At 34.9% G+C, this 19,271-nt stretch overlaps 1 protein-coding gene across 1 annotated transcript in view; it reads right to left on the bottom strand.

Annotated features, from left to right (window-relative positions):
* Nucleotides 1–19,271, bottom strand: part of LOC116878504 (mediator of RNA polymerase II transcription subunit 13-like) — a 46,574-nt gene that overhangs the window by 7,235 nt on the left and 20,068 nt on the right. Inside the window, exon 2 of the mRNA XM_032876101.1 lies at nucleotides 3,581–3,818. Within this exon, the coding sequence (XP_032731992.1) occupies nucleotides 3,581–3,818 (238 nt within the window). The remainder of the gene's footprint in view (nucleotides 1–3,580; nucleotides 3,819–19,271) is intronic.

The following is a 19,271-nucleotide window of genomic DNA, read 5'->3' as shown; positions in this document are numbered from 1 at the left end:
AAGCATAAGCAGAGGGAGAAGCAGAGGGAGCAGCAGAGGGAGAGGGAGTGGAAGAAGAAAGCTCCCCACCAAGCAGGGAGACTGATGCGGGCCTCAATCCTGGGACCCTGGGATCATGACCTAAGCCGAAGGCAGATGCTTAACCGACTGAGCCACGCAGGGGCCCCCAAAGTTAGTATTTGAGGAACTTTAGCAAGCACTGAATGTTCTACAGAACAATCATTAAAAACTGTCAAGGTGTTTTAATTTTGTTGAATGAGTTGTCAATGTAGTAGCAACAGCAACAGTCACAATTAGATGAACTGTTCTCTGTGCTAGTCTAAGAACTTCTAACTTTTCTTATCTCTATAACCCAATTTACAGTGAGGAAAGTGAGGCAAGGACAAGTTACTTGATCAACGATACACAGCCAGCAGCAACTGAGCAGGGATTCAAACCCACCCCATGCTCTGAACTACTATGCCAGATAAATAGCAATATACTAGGCAAGATAAATAGCAATTCTCCAGGCACAGGCCCAAAAGTGTTTATCTAAGTGACAGGGACAGACTATAAAGGTATTTAAGTGCTCCCTCTGACTATTTCATAGATACTTCAAGCAATTAACAAAAAAAAATCTAGTATCTCAAAACTAAACTTGTGTGTCTATCCTGCAGAGTTGTTCTCTTTCTATGAGGATACTTTACACATTAAATCAAAGATGGTTGCTTTGGTGTTGTATTACAGTGAGGCTTCTTAGTAGTATCCCATTTTGGGTACATTGGAAAAACTAGGGAACTACCAAGGATTTTAAGAAATAGTAAAATGTCCCTATGAAAAGAAAATGTTACAGTAATGGTACCATCACGCTTAATGTTTACAGGGTTCTGTTAAAATTTATTTTACCTAAAATGAAATCACTCTTACATATATTAAAGATCAAAACAGATTTCAAAATATCCTCACTTAATATGACCACCAATTAAAATATTTCTTTGTATCTTTTTCTCATGATCACTCTACCTATCATACAAAGTTATCCTTATGCCACTCATTTTTCTAATTAAGTTCAAATACTTTCTCATATTAGGTTGAACCATATAAAATTACCTTTTCCAACCACTTTTACGTATGGAATGGACACTTCACAGGCTTTACTTTAATCCAGTAACTTTCCCCAATTCAACATATCAAAGAGAACAGACATACTTAACAAAGTTATGACTGTTCCATCACTGGATTACTTTCCTGGTGGCACACAAGAGAATAAACAGCATACACTGTTTTCAGACTCAATAAAAATAAAAAATAATCATTCTCATGAGAAATCATTCACAATATATTGTCAGATTAAAAAAAATGGAATTACAAAACAGTATAATATCAATTCCATTTATACATAAAAATACCAAATATTAAAACTGTTTTAGGGGCGCCTGGGTGGTTCAGTGGGTTAAAACCTCTGCCTTCGGCTCAGGTCATGATCCCAGGGTCCTGGGATCAAGCCCCACATCGGGCTCTCTGCTCCATGGGGAGCCTGCTTCCTCCTCTCTCTCTGTCTGCCTACTACTTGTGACCTCTGTCAAATAAATAAATAAAATCTTAAAAAAAAAAAAAAAACTGTTTTAGACATCAGGATTTTTGTTCTCTTCACTTGACAGTTGCGTTTTCCTAATTTTCTAATTAAAATGTAGTATTTCTGTGTTTTGTAAAAAACAGTTCAAAAAAAAGTCGATCTTTCCTTATTCTTTACCAAAAAAATACTCAATACATCAATGAAATATAAAGCAACTATAAAAAAATAAATAAAGCAACTATAAAAATTTTAAATAGCCTTCATCTTTTTGTTAACTCAGTAACAAAGTCCATGAGAAATAACACAGTAACTTAATTCTAAGAACACTGATTATGCACTTTGTTGGTATGGAGAAATAACTTTATACATCAGGTAAATTTGGGTTTGGTTTCATCATTATTATAAAGTGATAATTTGTGCTGCTAACAAATAAAGACCAGACCAAAAAGTTAAAACATTCGGTATCAATATGGAGTAGAGAAATGGAAGGAGATTAAGAATCAGAATCATGAGAAATAAAGGATGAACAAACAAAAATGCTCTATTCCTCTACTACATGTGTAAAAAATTTTAGAACAAAAATATATGTTTTGATACTTAAATGGACAAACATAGATGTTATAATTATCTTCTAGGGGTATCTTATTTTAAAAACCCTGATAAATGGAATCCAGATGCAGTTAAACTAATTTTACCTGAGTTCCTTGCTAACTACATGAAATACGCTTTGATATGTATGTAAGTTCTGATAGTCTGCTGATTAACCAGCTAAGTAAGCAATCTTACCCAGACAGCGTTCTTATATTTATAAACCAAATATTCTACAAACTATGGAAAGAAAGGTTTGTGTTGAATAGACAAATGGACCATAAGGTAAACAGCTAATTAGTCCACTGAGGTTTACTGCCCTCTGGCTGTTGTGGCCCGGGATATCACAGATTTTTAAAAAACGGCTGCAAAGGAAAGCTAGGAAAGTATCAAGCAAAAGTTGGCAGGAAATCCTTTAGGCAAATTCAAACACCTTAGAACGGGCCCTCAAATATAAAGTTAGTTTTACTCCTGCCTTTAAAAAAAAATACTAAATATATCAACTAACAAAACATTTCAAATGCTATCTGAGCTTTTTCAATCACACACTAACAAAATACAGACTAGTTTGGACATAATAAAAGTTGGCTCTAGGAAACTTAGGTCAGGAAGATTAACGTACTACCCTAAGGACTGTAACTAATCTTGATTTAGAAAAGTTCTTTAGCATGCTAGATGGAAACATTTAGGTAAAGAAGTAAAAAATTTTGAGCATTCAAGAATATTAATAACGTTTCCAATGGTTATAAATCTGTGGTAAATACCAAAAGTAACTTAGAATAATGAAACTCTTGTATTAATTCAAAGTTTCCAGATATCAGATGTAATCTGAAGTTAAAAATTAAGCAACACTGGACCAAGTATTTTCTGGAATCACCTAATTATATAAAATGCAGAAACAAAACAAAGGAAAACTTGCCATATCAAAATTATACCAAATTCTTTATATTAATCTTTCTTCAGAATACTATCCGATGTCCTCTCATAATTTTGTCCAGTAAGACTTGTACTAACTTTCTATTATCACTTTATAATTTTCCACCAGAGTTCAGCTGGTAATGAACCACAACAGCCACAATCCAAGAAAAAACAATTCTGTTTTTTCACTGACTTGCTAATTACTCACAATTCACTATCACTTTAAAACAGTGGATCTTGCCTCGTTTCCACCCCCAAAACATCTAGGAGACACAATATTTCCTTTTGAAACAGTGGTTCACAGGTTCTGGTTCCTAGCATGACTGGGAAAGAACAAGAGATCTGGGGGGAAGGGGACACAGAAAGAAGAGGGGTAAGAGTGAGGACCTTCCTTTTGAGAGACACACATTAAACAACTGGATTTTTCTCAGCAAGTCTTAATAAATTCTTTTTGAAATTTACTACTATTAAGAAATATATATGATGCTAACAGTTTTTAAGAAAAAACAAAAAGCTTACCCTGCAGTTCATGATGTATTACACCCACTAGGTTGGGTTCGTCTCCCCACCAGAATATCCATAACTCTTTGCAATCTGGTTTGACATCACGACGCCATACACACAGCAAGTTGGCTTGCAGACAACGGATGAAACTTAACAGGATTGGATCATCTTGGGCTGGGGCTGAAATTATGGGTCCACAGTCCCCGTGCCCTCCAAAATTGTACCTACGCCATTTGATTCCCGTGAGTTCAGCCTAGAAAAAAACAAGAAAATTACAATGGTTTTGGTATTTCTTCTTAGTCACAGAATACTAAGAACAAGCTCCCATTCAGACAAGAAAATTTGCTAAAATAACTATATTACTTCAGATAAAATTTCTCTCACTGAATAATTTCATCAGTCCTCCTTGATTTTTAAAGGGAGAAAAAAATCACTTCTTCATATCAAGATTTCTACACAGCTCTTTATATTAAATACCAAATTACAACAAACAGATGATGATTATTTCCAGTTGAACCATTTTTACCAAAAACTTACTATAAAGTCCTTACATATAAAAATTTTGTTACTCTGTATGTGATTCATAAATTATACTTTGAAATCAAGTAAGAGTTTAAATAATAAGTTTGTAAAGGTGAAATAATTTCTTTCAAAGGATTTCCTCAATTTCTTTCCATGAAGAAGTTACAGTTTGAATCATCTTTAATCAGGAAAGCAGTGAGCCCATAACACCATAGTGCTTTATTACTAACACCAAAGCAAGCTACTAATGAAATGGATGCAAAGTTATCACCAATTTATGCATGTTCTTTAGCATGTAACACAGAAAGAAACTTCGCTTCTAAGAACAATTCCCTAATGTAGTTTTGTCTTTTGTTTTCTAAACACATTTTAAAACACTGACACGAAACCAGCTGAGAGCAAAACCTGGATCTTTATTCCATTACCTACATTTGTATTTTTTTTTTTTTAGATTTTATTTATTTATTTGACAGACATAGATCACAAGTAAGCAGGGAGGCAGGCAGAGAGATGGGGGGAAGCAGGCTCCTTGCTGAGCTGAGAGCCTGATGCGGGGCTCAATCCCAGGACCCTGAGATCATGACCTGAGCCCAAGGCAGAGGCTTAACCCACTGAGCCACCCAGACGCCCCTACATTTGTATTTTAAAGTTTCATAAATCTTAGAGGTCTAAAGAACTAAAATTCAAAGATGTTTCAACACAAACAAAAGGTGAATTCCTTATTTAAGTAGCTGTAAACTATAACCATGCAGTCAAAATGGACAATAAAACGGATTCGTAACATAATTCTGTACAAAAACAGTCCACGTGTCCCTTGCATTGGATCCTTACTCATCTTCCCCTCCCCATTCCCATCAAGTCAATTTCTGTCTATAGTTGTTTTTCAAAAAACAAGTACCACAGGGTAGAAAAATAACAATATCTTCTGTTAACATAACTGAAACAAATTTGAAGTGCTGAAACAATCACTATAATGAACACATTCAAGAAAAAATATATATCAATTTTTTTCGATCCTAAACAAGTGCTTCACTTTAAAAAAAAAATGGTTCCAAAAATAATAACATCCAAACTAAAACTATATGGCATTTAGGAACTTATCCCTTTCACATTATGAGATATGCAAATCTAATTTCTAATGAATATTCTTAGTAAAAGCTAGTACTGGCATCATTTATGCTTTCCCCTTTATGCCACTTTGTTTTCTCTGTGTATGAAAGTACTATGTGGATAATGCAGTAAGTTCAAAAATAAATAATCACACCAGGAATATTTTCCAAAATCACATCAAAAATAAGTATTAGTGTCTTAATGTATGTTCTTCCTATTTTTCTGTACATACACAATTTTTACTTTGGAACCATATTACACAGTCTCATATCCTGCTTTTTGAATTATTATAAACATTTTTGTATATTATCCTTCAAAAAGTTTTTAATGTTTGCATATTTATTATTTATTGGAAAAAAACATAATTTACCCCATAACAACTAAACAATCTTCCACTTTGTTCACTATTATAATAATAACTGGTAAACACTCTTGAGCATTGATACTTTCCTGATTATTTTCTTAGGAGACAATGCTTGATGCACAATTACCAACAAATACGAATATAAGACTCATGGATGAGGGCCACCATACAGCTTTTCAATTAATAGTACCACCAACACGAATAACCTCCTCCCACACTGCGTATCTTAACAGGATGGTGTGTCCCTGTACGAACATATTCAGCCCTTTCTCAACTTAGAGGAAACCATTATCATCTATTTCATCAGAGGTATAACCCGGGGCCAGCCTTCAGGTTTGATCACCAACTCTGTACTTACTAGCTCTAAGTAGCAAGTACTTAGCAAGTTACCTATCCTTCATCTCCCACCACAAAAATGAGAATAACAGTATTTACAGAGTTGATTAAATAAGCATGTATACAAAATACTTCGGAGGATGCCTGGCCTATGCAAAAAGTATAAATGATATAGCTATCATTACTAGTAATGACAGTACAATTTCTCTTTTTTCATATCTTTTTTGCATTTTTCTCAGACAAGTTCCTTTATTTCTTCAAATGAAAGCAATGTGTGTGTGTGTGTGTGTGTATGTTTTAAACAGAAAGCTTAACTTCAATTTTTAAATAAATGTCAAAGAAACAAACTAAATAAGACGACTAAAAGGGGGGCAGTTGAAATCAGAAAAGTTAAGTAGGAGACTAACTTTTCTTATCATCACCTAAACTAGTGTTCTGTGTTCATGGACCCGGGGGGGCGGGGGTCTGAAGGGAGGAGAGATGAAAGATACCAATGAATATAAATCACTACTGTGGTGTTTGTGATAACCGTATGTAAAAGTTTAGAAAATTAAGATCAGAGATTTAAACATTAGGCGAGACAGTCCCCAAGAAATCTATGAATGGCAATTTACTCACTAGAATACTTTCACCTATAACATTCCACATGGTTCAGCAAACAAAATATTTGGCTTTGATTCAGAAGAATGGTTTCCTAATCCTAGCACTTGCACTAACTTCCTACTGGTGCTTCTCTGGTCTCAGTGATAAAGGGAATGGCCACCTGCTCCGTATTTTTTATGGAGTTGTTCTAGGAAGTGACAGAATACAGATGCAAGTGACGTAACAACAAGCCTACAAACTTAATCACTTCATAACTAATTCAGCTGGAAAAACTGGAAAATGTCCAATTATTTTAAAACAATTTAGTTCTTTTACCTTAAAGCTAAAATTAAATATCATTATACCAGTCTTCAATGGAAAATCTAAAAATGGACCACTATTTAAGCCTGACAGAGATAACTAAGCATAAAGTTAATGTTAAAGACTTAGCTTTAAACTTGGAATTACTGTTTGGTAAGAGCAAAGACAATTTAGTGATACTGAAATACTGTCCAAAAAAAATCCCTATTATGGATGTATACTCACTTAGACTAATACATGTCCCCATATACCATGATTACATTTAGAGTTAAAAAGCAATTCCATGGGGCACCTGGGTGGTCAGTGGGTTAAGCCTCTGCCTTGGGCTCAGGTCATGATCCCAAGATCCTGGAATCGAGCCCCCACATCCGGCTCTCTGCTCAGCAGGGAATCTGCTTCCCCCTCTCTCTCTGCCTGCCTCTCTGCCTACTTGTGATCTCTGTCAAATAAATAAATAAAATCTTTGAAAAAAAAAAAAGAAAAAAGCAATTCCACACAAACTTCTATGGACCAATTTCTGACAAAAGTATAGATCTCCAAGATTCAAAATTCTTTTTCTAATGATTTCAAAATTGGGAAGCAAACCTTTAAAATATTTCTAGAGACAAGTTATCCCAAAACACAGTATTTCTCTCTGCCAAAGACAAACAATCCATAATTATCTTTAATTTTAAAATTACATGGTTTTTAAAATATAAAATCAAAAGGATGAAATTAAAATATACAAGGAACAAAAACAATATGCACATATATATAATAATAACCACAACCATCACCACAGAGTCATCACCTATTTATTAATAACAAGCACCACAGTAGGGTCTTCACTACTGTGTAATTTCTAACATTAAACAATATACTAGCATCACCACATGTAATTTCTAATCTTCACAAACAGCTGAAGAAATTAGGACTCAGGTTAAATAATTCTGCCTTAACTACACAGGCAGCAAATGGCAGATCCCAAATATAACTCGATTTAAAGCATAACTGAATTTAAAGCATAAATTCTTTCCCACTCTACCATGCTGCTTCATAAGGCTAATGGTAAAAATTAGTCCTAGAGGATTATAAAATAGTACAAAGAAACTGTCATCTACTCAATTTAGCAATGGCAAGAGCTCATGGCCATACTTTCTAATTTAAGAAAGTTCATGAATCTTTCTTTAGTCTTCCTGAGGTATTAAGAAAACTAGTACAAGAGTGCCCACACACCATCCCATGAATAGAAGACTTTTTTTATTTCACTTAGATAATTATATGCCTTCTTTTGCATGTTACCACTATAAGACTAGATCTACACAAGCTAATTTTTAGAGGATATGTATAACAAACCAAGAAAACAACAATTCTAATAATAGCAAGAAAGGCTAGAAGGAAATTTTCTCATTAATGGCTGGCATCTGCTGTACAGGTAGTCACGGTCCTCAGAAAATTGAACTTAACTGGCAGAGACTCCCCTGGCCTAAATAGAAAGCCACTATAGTCAGTTCAGAATGGATGGAATTAAATAGATTGTAACAGAATCAGGATAAATGCACTTTCTAACAGCAGGAATGTATTTAAAGAAAATTTATATTGATTCTTAATGTGCTATTCTTTAGGCACAACACATAAGAAATGAGCTGATAAATTCCTCCAGTGGAAGTCATTTATTTGCACTGACCCAATGCAATCAGAACCCACATGACCACACAGAACAGTATATACTTGCAGTGTCTCCCCCTCGGAGTTAAAACTATACTCAGTGATTACCAAACAGTAAAAGTTACGGACCTTGATATGAATGAACTCAGGGTGTAGTATTATGGAAAGAACACTGGCTGGAGATCAAAAGATCTAGATTCAAGTCCTAGTTTTTCAACTACTTACCTATATGACATTAGGAAATCTACTCCATCTCAGGGACCGTAGCTTCCTGACCTGTAAAGTGATATGGTTGACCTAGATTCTATAAATGAGTTCAAGTCTCCTGGCCCAGGCTAATTACATCCCACTCACAAAGGCAACTTGTAAATGAGATTGAACCCTTAATTATATGCCTTAGAATGATCAGTAGAAATAGGGGAGCTGCCAGAAGATTTGAATTTTCAAGAAACAGGTAAAAGAAAGACTTCTCAAACTATAGAACAATTACCTTAATATCAATCCTGAGCAGGATTCTAGGAGAGTGTATAGAAAAGGTAGCTGTGATCAACAGGGACTAACATGAGCGCACTAGGAAATTCCAAATCTGCCTCATCTCACAACCTCCAGTGATAGGGTTACTACTCTGGTAGACCAGAGATATACAGCAAACATATTAAATCATCCCTCAACTTGAGTCACAAAAAGAAAAAAAGTCAGGGATAATAGAAAACTTCTGTTAAAACATAACTAATCAGCTCCAGGTAAAGACACCAGGGTAAACACACACATCTGCTTTTGCTCTCTTAAATCCCTCTAAAACATCAGTAAAGAGTTTGTTTGTTTTTGTTTTGCTTTTCCCTTAAATCATAAAATCACAATGGAAGGTAGGAGAGGAGATGAGAGCAACAAGATTTTGAAAGCTAAGAAATAGATGCTCAAGAGATAAAGAAATTTATAATACCTGAAACACTGAATCCTAGCTATGGAGAAAGGGCAGATAAAACACAATTTTTACAGAATCCCCTCAACCTCAGGAATCAAAAATACAGGTATCTCTGGAAGGAGGGTTAAAAGGCAGAGAGGAGATAAAATAAGGAAAACTGGCTGAAAGCCTACTTAGAACCCAGGTACCCTCCCCACTGCCCCTCTTACCCCATCAAACAAATGCAAGGGTATACTCTGGGGCCAGTAACAACAGAGGTTATCCTGACTGGGGGACACAGACACACCCGAATGCAGGGAATCAGACTGAAAACAGTGCATTAGGTGAACATGTACAGAATAGAAGTTAAAAACCACCCTCTCCCATTATCTCTCTCTAAGCACCCAGAAAGCTGGCAGCCAGTCTTTCATCCCCCAGAGAGAGGCATCTGGAAAAGTCTTCTTTGGGAAATCTGACCAGCTCAAGAGAAAAGAGCTCAAACTATTGACATCAGAGGTTCCCCAACTAATGAGCCCACCCAGATCAGTGAAGTACACAGTAAACAAATGTCACTCACATACTCAACTTCCAAGATGTTTCTTAGTCCACCATTTCTAAACATGAACAGAAAACCAGGAACTACTAAATAGTCGAGGAAAAACATAAAGGAATGACAGATACAAAAACAAATAGAAACAAAAAGAAAACTCAGAGGAAACAGACAACATTGGGAGAAGAAAAAATTAATATTCTCAAACAGATAAAATAGTGCAACCATTTAAAAAGAACAGCACACTATTTCAGAAAAGAAGAACAAAAAATTAAAAGAGAGCTCTTGGAAATTTTTAAATAAGGATGCCAGAATGATAAAACTCAACAGAAGGGCTGGAAGATAAAGTTTAGAAATTGACTTTCTCCCAGAAAGTAAAGCAGATATACAAAAACGAAAAATAGAGAGGGTGAGGGAGATAAAATCAGAGGAGCAGCCCAGGAAGTTCAAAACCAAATAATAGAGCTTTCAAAAGAGAAAATACAGAAAATGAAAAAGAGGAAATGATTGATAAAATAATTAAAGAAAATTTCCCAGAAAAACAGAATGTGAATTTCTAGATTGAAAGGACTCTCTGAATACCCAGAACAATACATTAAAAGAGGCTCAAGGAAGGCATATAAACTTTCAACACACTGCAAAGAGAAGTTCCTCAAAGCTTCCATATTGTATAAAGAGATCACAATGAATCAGGAAATCAGAAAGATTTCTAACTTCCCAACTGCAATACCAGAAGCAAGAAGGCAATGTGGTGCAATAGCTTCAAAATTCTAAAGGAAAAGTATTTCCAAACTAGCTACCTATGCCAATCTAAAATATCAAGTATGTAAGTAGAATAAATAGATTTTAAATGATGCAAGGCCTTAAAAAAACAAATGAAAAACAAAAAGTAACACCGTTTCTCAGGAAGCTATTGGAGATGTATCCCATGTATCCCATGTATCCCATCTCTAAAAAGAGGGAATAAACCATATAAGCCATGAGATCCAGGAAACAGATCCAACACGGGACAGAGCAAAATGAATTCCTAAAAAAAAAAAAAAAAAAAAACAGAAATTATCAGATGGTTACAGGTTTTAAACTGCTGACAACAGGTTATCTCTCAAGAAGATGGTACTAACAGAATACATCTAGAAGTCTTAAAAGGGGACTCAGACGATAGGCAAAAAGAATGGGAAGGGTTAACTTAAAATATACAAAAAAGTTACAGTGCAAAAAAGAAAGAAAGGTAATTACTATCTTCAAAATTACACAGAAAAGGAGAAGCAATGAGAATATACTGGGTGGCTCAGCCATGCATTAACATAATCAAACAAATGTTAACACTGAATAAGCTAACCAAAAGAACCATATAACTACTTCAGTAAAATGGATGGATGGGAAAAGTATTTGTAGGAGGTAGAATCAATTAGCTAAATCCTCATCTTCAACAGTGAAAGATGAAGAATTTGAAAACCTTAACAGAAACTACAAGCTTAATATTTAAAAACATTTAAGTAAGAATCCAGATAATCAACAAGAGGGGATGAAAATGTTTGTCTCTGGAAAAGGTAAAATAGGGGCCAGGAGCAGTTGTGTATTATTCATAAAAACCTTGTAGAATCATTTGATTCTTTAACTATATATGAATACAACTCTAATTTTTAAAAAAGAAGAAAACTAATCAAAAATGTAGCAGCAAAATTTATTTACTACATCAAAGTTACTAATACTGAGAATTCACTTATACCATTTTGTAGACTGAGTCTACCAAATTTCTAAGCTTAAGAATAATTCAGTTTCCCCCAAACTGTGCTGCAAAAGTCAAAAGGTTATTTACCATATGTTAAAATATTGTGTTCTGCCTCTTTTCTCCATTGCTAGACTATAAAAATTTCAATTAAGGGGTACCTGGGTGACTCAGTTGAGCATGTGACTCTTGATTTCAGCTCGGGTCATGATCTTAAGGCTGTGAGACTGAGCCCCCACATCGAGTTCCATGTTGGGCATGGAGCCTGTTTAAGATTCTCTCCCTCCCTCTCCCTTTTTTTTTTTTTTTAAGATTTTATTTACTTATCTCACAGAGAGAGAGAGAGAGGAGAGCACAAGCAGGGGGAGGGGTAAGAGAGAGGGAAAAGCAGGCTCCCACTGAGCAGGAAGCCCAGTGGAGGGCTTGATCCCAGGACCCCGGGATCATGACCTGGGCCAAACGCAGATGCCTGAGCCACCCAGGCACCTCTCTCCTTTTCCCTTTGCCCAACCCCCCCCCCAAAAAAAAAAATTTAAAAAAAAATGAAAACAAAAACAAAAAACAAAAAACTTCAATTAAGCAGAGATATACTTCCAGCTGCATGCCTCCTCCAACCTAGGTCTGCTCAACTCTTCCTACCCATAGCTAAGCAGCTTGCCAAGGACGCATTCCCTCTGCAGTGGGGCTGAGGCCAATAGGTCACTGGGCCTCCATGTGATTCCCATCTAACATATGATTTCCATATTGTGAGAAATACAATGTAACTCTCTAAACAATGAAGTTGTATATCAAAGATGCTTTCTAACATATGTATATTTTTGCTGATTCATAATAACTTTTTTCCAGAACTGTGATTTCATTTTCAGCCCTCAGTTTACCAATATTAATTCAAAAACATAAAGATAAAAAATAGGGAGCTGGTTTAGCACATGTATCAGTGAAAGGGGTCCAAAGATTTTGACAGTAAGCTTAATATAATTAAACAATGTGAAATAGCTACAAAAAAAGTTACTGCCATCTTAAGCTCCACTAATAAAAACATGGTACCTAGATCCTACACAACAGATCTTACACAGCAAGTCACTAGTCAATACTGCTTTTAGCTCCCAGCTCCACACTTTGACAGAAATATAAACTGGAACAAATTAACAGATGAGGGACTAGGATGGACAGGAAATCTAAACAGGTCATATGGCTAGAGGTTATATAGCCTCATGTTCAATCCTTTCAAGCAAATAAACATGGCAGCAAAAAAAAAAAAAAAATGAATAAAGGCACAGCTGAAGTAAGGTGAATGAATTTAATATGGAGTTAACATTCTAAAGAAATCTATAAAGTCTTCAATTTATATGAAAGACTCATATGTGGAAGATGAATTAGATTTGCTCAGCACAGACCAAGTAATAGCAGAGAACTGATGATTAAAACAACAACAGTGAAAGCTTTCTCAAGAAAGAATCCCTGGCTGAGATCCCTGAGAAGCACAGATACAAGGTGTTAAGGAGAAGCTGTTAATACTGGATGTGGCTTCAGGGGCGCCTGGGCGGCTCAGTGGATTAAGCCTCTGCCTTCAGCTCAGGTCATGATCTCAAGGTCCTAGGATCGAGCCCCACATCAGGCTCTCTGCTCAGCAGGAAGCCTACTTCCCCCTCCCCCTCTACCTACTTGTGATCTCTCTCTCTCTCTCCCTGTGTCAAATAAATAAATAAAATCTTTAAAAAAAAAACAACACTGCATATGGCTTAAAACATCAAAGGATTAGTTGGACAATCTCAATTTATAAGATTCCTTTCAAACCTGAAATATGAATCTCAAAGGTTCTTTTCTTCCAATCATGAGATTTTGAGCCTCTGGTATCATTTGTATCTCAGTCAACTAATTAGTTCAAGAGGCTGACAAACTATACCCCATGGGTTGGTCAGTTATTTTTATAAAGTTTTATCCGTACACAATTTTACCCATTTATTTACATATTGTCTCTTGTTCCCTCCACACTACAACTATAGAGCTGAATAGTTGCAACTGAGACTGTATGACCCACAAGCCTGAAATAACAACTCTCTAATCCTTTAAAAAGAAAAAAAAAAGTCTGCTGACCCCTGAACTAGGATAACATACACAGGCAAATATGACTTTTAAACATAAGAAGCACCATAACTTTACTTTTACCCAAAACAACTAGACAAAAAATATGAAACTATTCAAACACTGAACAAAGGCTGCACAAAGCTAGGATCTCTGAGTGAAGGAAAACAAATGAAGCAGGCCCTGCAAAGGCTGAGGCAGCTGGAATTTATGAGAACAGATCACCAGAAAGCTCTACAGAAAAAGAGCTCCAGAGATCTGATAGGGATTCTTGTGAAAATGTTCCTGCATACACTAAGCTACATTTTCAAAAAGCAAAATTCCAAGAGGCCAGGCAAAGAATTACTAGAGAGTCATCACTCCAACAGCTCACACAGAGCTAGAAGACTAATTCTGAAGAGTCAGGGTGAAAATACACTGTTAAATATCATGGGCATTAAACAGAGACCACAAAAGGGCCATGCCTCAAAAGTAAGAAACTAGGCCTATGTTAGCATAAAGACTGCTCTAAACCACCCAAATAATCGAGTCTCAAAAATAATGATCATCACCACAATCATCATCTCATTTACAAGTTAACTTAACTGCCAGCCAAAACAAAATTCAACTTTACAGGAAAGAAATAAAATCCAGACTTTCAACAACATAATAATCACAATATCGAGCATCCAATAAAAGGATATCAGACATTCAAAGATATAGCAAAAGGAGACTCACGGTCAGGAGAAAAATCAGTGAAGAGAAACAAACCCAGAAATGGAAGAGATCACAGAATTAAAAATCAGTTTTAAAACAGCTATTATAAGTATGGTCAAGAATTGAAAGGAAAACATAAATAAAAAATGAAAAATATATAAGCATAAAAATTTCCAGACCCAAAATATGAAATAAAAAATTCACAGAATAGGTTTAACAGTAAATTAAGCACAAACCACCCCCCCCCAAAAAAAAAAATTAGGGGACTTGACAACATACAATATAATTATACAAGCTGAAGAATAGAATTTTTTTTTAATTGAAAGAATAAATATAAAAGCAGAACGCTATGAAGCACTCTAACATGCATGTAATTAGAGTCCCAGAACGCAAAGGTAGAAGGAAGGATAAGAAAAAGTTTTTGAAAAATAGCCAAACTATCTCCAAATTTCATGAGAAAAATGTATTTCAGACTCAAAGAGTTCTGTGAACTCAAAACAGTACAAACAAAAAAAGCTAAACTTCTGATCATCAGTGATTTAAAAAAAAAAAAAATCTTAAAAGCTGTCAACACGGAAAAAGGACACATTACATAAGGAAAAGCAAAGACAATATTTACAACAGACTTCTCAACAGAAAATATGCAAACCGGGAAACAATGGAACATGCTGAAAGGAGGGGAAAAAATGTCCATATCTGGAATTCTAGATCAAGCACAAGTATCTTTCAAAAGTGAAGGTAAAATACAGACTTTTTTTTGAATGAAAGAAACCAACTAAACTCCACTGTAATAAATGTAACTAGAATTAATTCTTTTTAAAAAGTTCTTCAGGTACAAGGAAAATATCCGATGGAAATCTGGATCTATAGAGAAGACTAATGAGCACCAGAGATAGTAAATATATAAATACAAAATAGTTGTTTTCTCATTTTTTAATTTCTTTAAAACAAACTAACTCTTAACAGCAAAAATAATGCATCACTGATTGTATACAGATATAGAAGAAAAACATATGACAACAGCAGCACAAAAGCCAGGAAGAGAAAATGGAGGTATACTGTTCTAAGGTTTTTTACATTATAAATGAAATTTAATAACACTTGTAGACTGTGATAACTTAAAGGTAGATATTCTAAGCCCTTGACCAGTATCTAAAAAGTAAAACAGAGTTTATTTAAGATGCCAGTACTGAAGATAAAATTGAATCATAAGAAAACACTCAAATAATCCAAAAACAGTCAGTTAAGTATCTGCCTTTGGTTCAGGTCGTAAGTCCAGGGTCCTGGGATCAGCCCCACCTCTGGCTCCCTGCTCAGCAGGGAGTCCACTTCTCCCTCCACCTCTCCCCCAGGATTGTGTTCGACACTCTCTCTCTTTCCCTCTCTCAAATAAATAAATAAAATCTTAAAAAAAAGAAAAATACACAAAAATAGGCAGGAAAAGAGGATTAAAAAGGGAACAAAGAATAGACGGGATAGATGAGGAAAAATACCAAGATAGTAGACTTAAACACAATCATCAATTATATTAAACACAAAGAGTCTGACCATTACAAGTAAAATACATCAATTCTTAGAATAAGTAAAATTTTAAAACGCCCAAATATATATTGCCCATAAGAAATGCACTTTATATATAAAGACAAGTTATAATACAAATAATGAAAGAGCTAAAATGGCTAGACTAATAACAAAGTGGACTCCAAGAGGCTTATAAAGGAATAAAGAAGAAAATTTTGTAATGAGAGAAATGTCATTTCTTTTTTTTTTTTTTAAGATTTTTTATTTATTTATTTGACAGAGAGAGATTGCAAGTAGACAGAGAGGCAGGCGGTGGGGTGGGGGGGAGCAGGCTCCCTGCTGAGCAGAGAGCCCGATGTGGGACTTGATCCCAGGACCCTGAGATCATGACCTGAGCCGAAGGCAGTGGCTTAAACCACTGAGCCACCCAGGCGCCCCGAGAAATGTCAATTCTTCAAGAAGACATATATCCCAAGTGTGCAGGCATCTAACAACAAAGCTTCAAAATATATGAAGCAAAAACTGATGTATCTAAAAGGAGAAATAGACAAATCCAGAATTATAATTAAAGATTTCTGCATGCCTCCTCTCAGCAACTGATAGAAAGAGTAGACAGAAAATCAGTAAGGTAGAGAAACCATGAATACTATCAACCGACATAACCAAACTGACATTTATAAATAATGATAATAATACACTCAACAGAATACACAAGTTTTTCAAATGCATATGGAACATTCACCAACAGAAACCATATGCTGAGCCATAAAATAAATATCGATACATATTTTTTAAGTTTTATTCATTTATTTGTGAGAGAGAGCGCACATGAGCAAGAGAACACAAGCAGGGGGGAGCACCAGAAGGAGAGGGTAAAGCAAACTCCCCACTGAGCAGGGAGCCCAATGTGGGGCTTGCTCTCAGGACCCTGAAATCATGACCTGAGCCAAAGGCAGTCACTTAACCAACTGAGTCACGGAACAGGTGCCCCAATATATTTTTTAAAATTGAAATTTCTGAATAGATTTGAATTAGAAAGTCACAAAAATACTTCCTTTCCCCCGCAAAATCTGGAAATTAAATAATACCTTTAAACAACACATAAGACAAAAAGAAAATCATAAGGGAAAGTAGAAAATGTTTTGAACTGATTATGAAAGCAAAATATACAAAATGTATGGCGTACAAGTAAAACAGTTGCTTAGAGAAAAATCTGTAGCTTTCATATTTATAGTAGAAAGATATATAAAATTGCTCCAAACTTCTCCCTTCAGAAGCTAAAAGTATTATTTAAACCAAAGATAAACTGAAGAAAGAAATTAATGAAGAGAGAAGAAATAAATGAAATATAAAACAGACTAACAATACAGAAAACCAGTAAAGTAAAAAGCTGTTGTTTTTGTTTTGGGTTTTTTGTTGGTTGGTTGGTTGGTTTTAAAGATTTTATTTATTTGAGGGGTGTGGGGAACACAACCAGGGGGTAAGAGCAGAGGGAGAAGCAGACTCCCCACTGATCAGGGAACCCCATGCAAGGCTCCATCCCAGGACCCTGGGATCATGACCTGAACTGAAGGCAGATGCTTAACCAACTGAACCACCCAGGTGCCCCCTGTTGTTTTTTTTTTTAAAAAAAAAAAAAAAAAGGTTAAACGGGGGGGGGGGGGGGAGACAAATTACCAACATCAGGAATAAAAGAGGAGGAATTATTTCACATCCTAAAGACACTGAAAAGATGATGGAATATTATAAGCAAACTTATCCAATAAATACAAGCCAATAAATATAACTACTTAGATTACATGGACAAATTCTTCAAGAGAATTACCAAACTTGAAAAAAAAAAAAAGTTAAAAATCTGAATAGCCCTCTATTAAAGAAATGGAATTCACAATTTAAAACCTTCCTACAAAGCATTCTCCAAGGCCAAGATGGCTTCACTAGCGAATTCTATCAAATAATAGGAATGAAATACTACACAACCCTACACAAACTCTTTCAGAACACAGAGAAGGAGCTAATTCCCAAATCATTTATGAGACTAACATTACCAGCAAAAGACAAAGACATCGTAAGAATATCTACATGCGATCTTTCATTAACATAAATTTTTTAAACATTAGCAAAATATTAACAAAATCCAATCCAACAATACATAAAATCGTAACACACCCTGCACATAGAGTATATCTTGGAAATTCAGGTTTACCTGAATGAGTCCAAAAGCCCATCAATGCAACTGAATCAAACTAGTTAAAAAACCCATTAATAAAATCCCCCATATTAACAGAACAAAACCTATAATCATCTCAATAGAGGCAGAAAAACATTTAACAAGATCAACACCTATTTATGGTAAAACTAAGTAAACCAGGAATTAAAGGGAACTTCCTCAACCCAATTAAAAAGATGTTCAAAACCACAGCTAACATCACAATTAATAATGAAAGACTGAATACTTCTCACCTAAGATGAGTAACAAAGCAAGGAGGTACACTGTGCTATTCAACTTCGTACTATATGTCCTAACCAATGGAATAAAGCAAGAAAAATAAGTAAAAGGCACAGAAATGGAAAGGAAGATATGAAACCATCTTTATTCACAGACATTATCATGTACATTTACAAAACTTCAAGGACTTTACAAAAAAGATACTACAACTAATAACTGAGTTTAGGAAAGTTGCAGTATAAAGCTTAATTGTATTTCTACACACTAGCATGAAAAAGTATAATATTTTTGAAATAATATCTTGAAATATTATTTCAAAATTTCAATATTTAATATTTCGTATATTACATAAATATTAATTATAAATAATGTATTATAATATATAATATTTTTTAAATAATGCCATTTAAAACAACATTGAAAAATATGAGCTACTAAGGGATAAATTTGATAACATATGCTCCAGACCAGTATACCAAAAACTATAAACAATGTTGATAAAAATTAATGATCTTTAAAAAAAAAAAAAAGGAAGCTAGACCACGCTCATGAACTGGTAGATCTAAAACTGTTAACAAGTCAATTCTTCCCAGTCTGACCTACAGATTCAGTGAAATTACAATAATATCCCTGCAGGATCTTTTATGAAAAACTGACAGGTTGATTCTAAAACTTATACAGAAATGCAAAGTACCCAGAAGAGCCAAAACAATTTTGAAAAATAACAAAGTTGGAGAATTTGTCCAGACTTCAAGACATACTATAAATTTCAGTAATCATAAGTGTTTTATCGGCGTAAGAGAAATACAGATCAAAGGAACAGAATATAAAATCCAGAAATAAACTTATGCATAAACATAGACACATACATCCAATATATTCAAATAATT

This window comes from Lontra canadensis, unplaced genomic scaffold (genome assembly GCF_010015895.1).
Source record: "Lontra canadensis isolate GAN:19392208 unplaced genomic scaffold, GSC_riverotter_1.0 scaffold58, whole genome shotgun sequence".
Classification (NCBI taxonomy): Eukaryota; Metazoa; Chordata; class Mammalia; order Carnivora; family Mustelidae; genus Lontra; species Lontra canadensis.
Note: the sequence above shows the minus strand (reverse complement) of the source record. Positions and strands in the feature narration are given on the sequence as shown.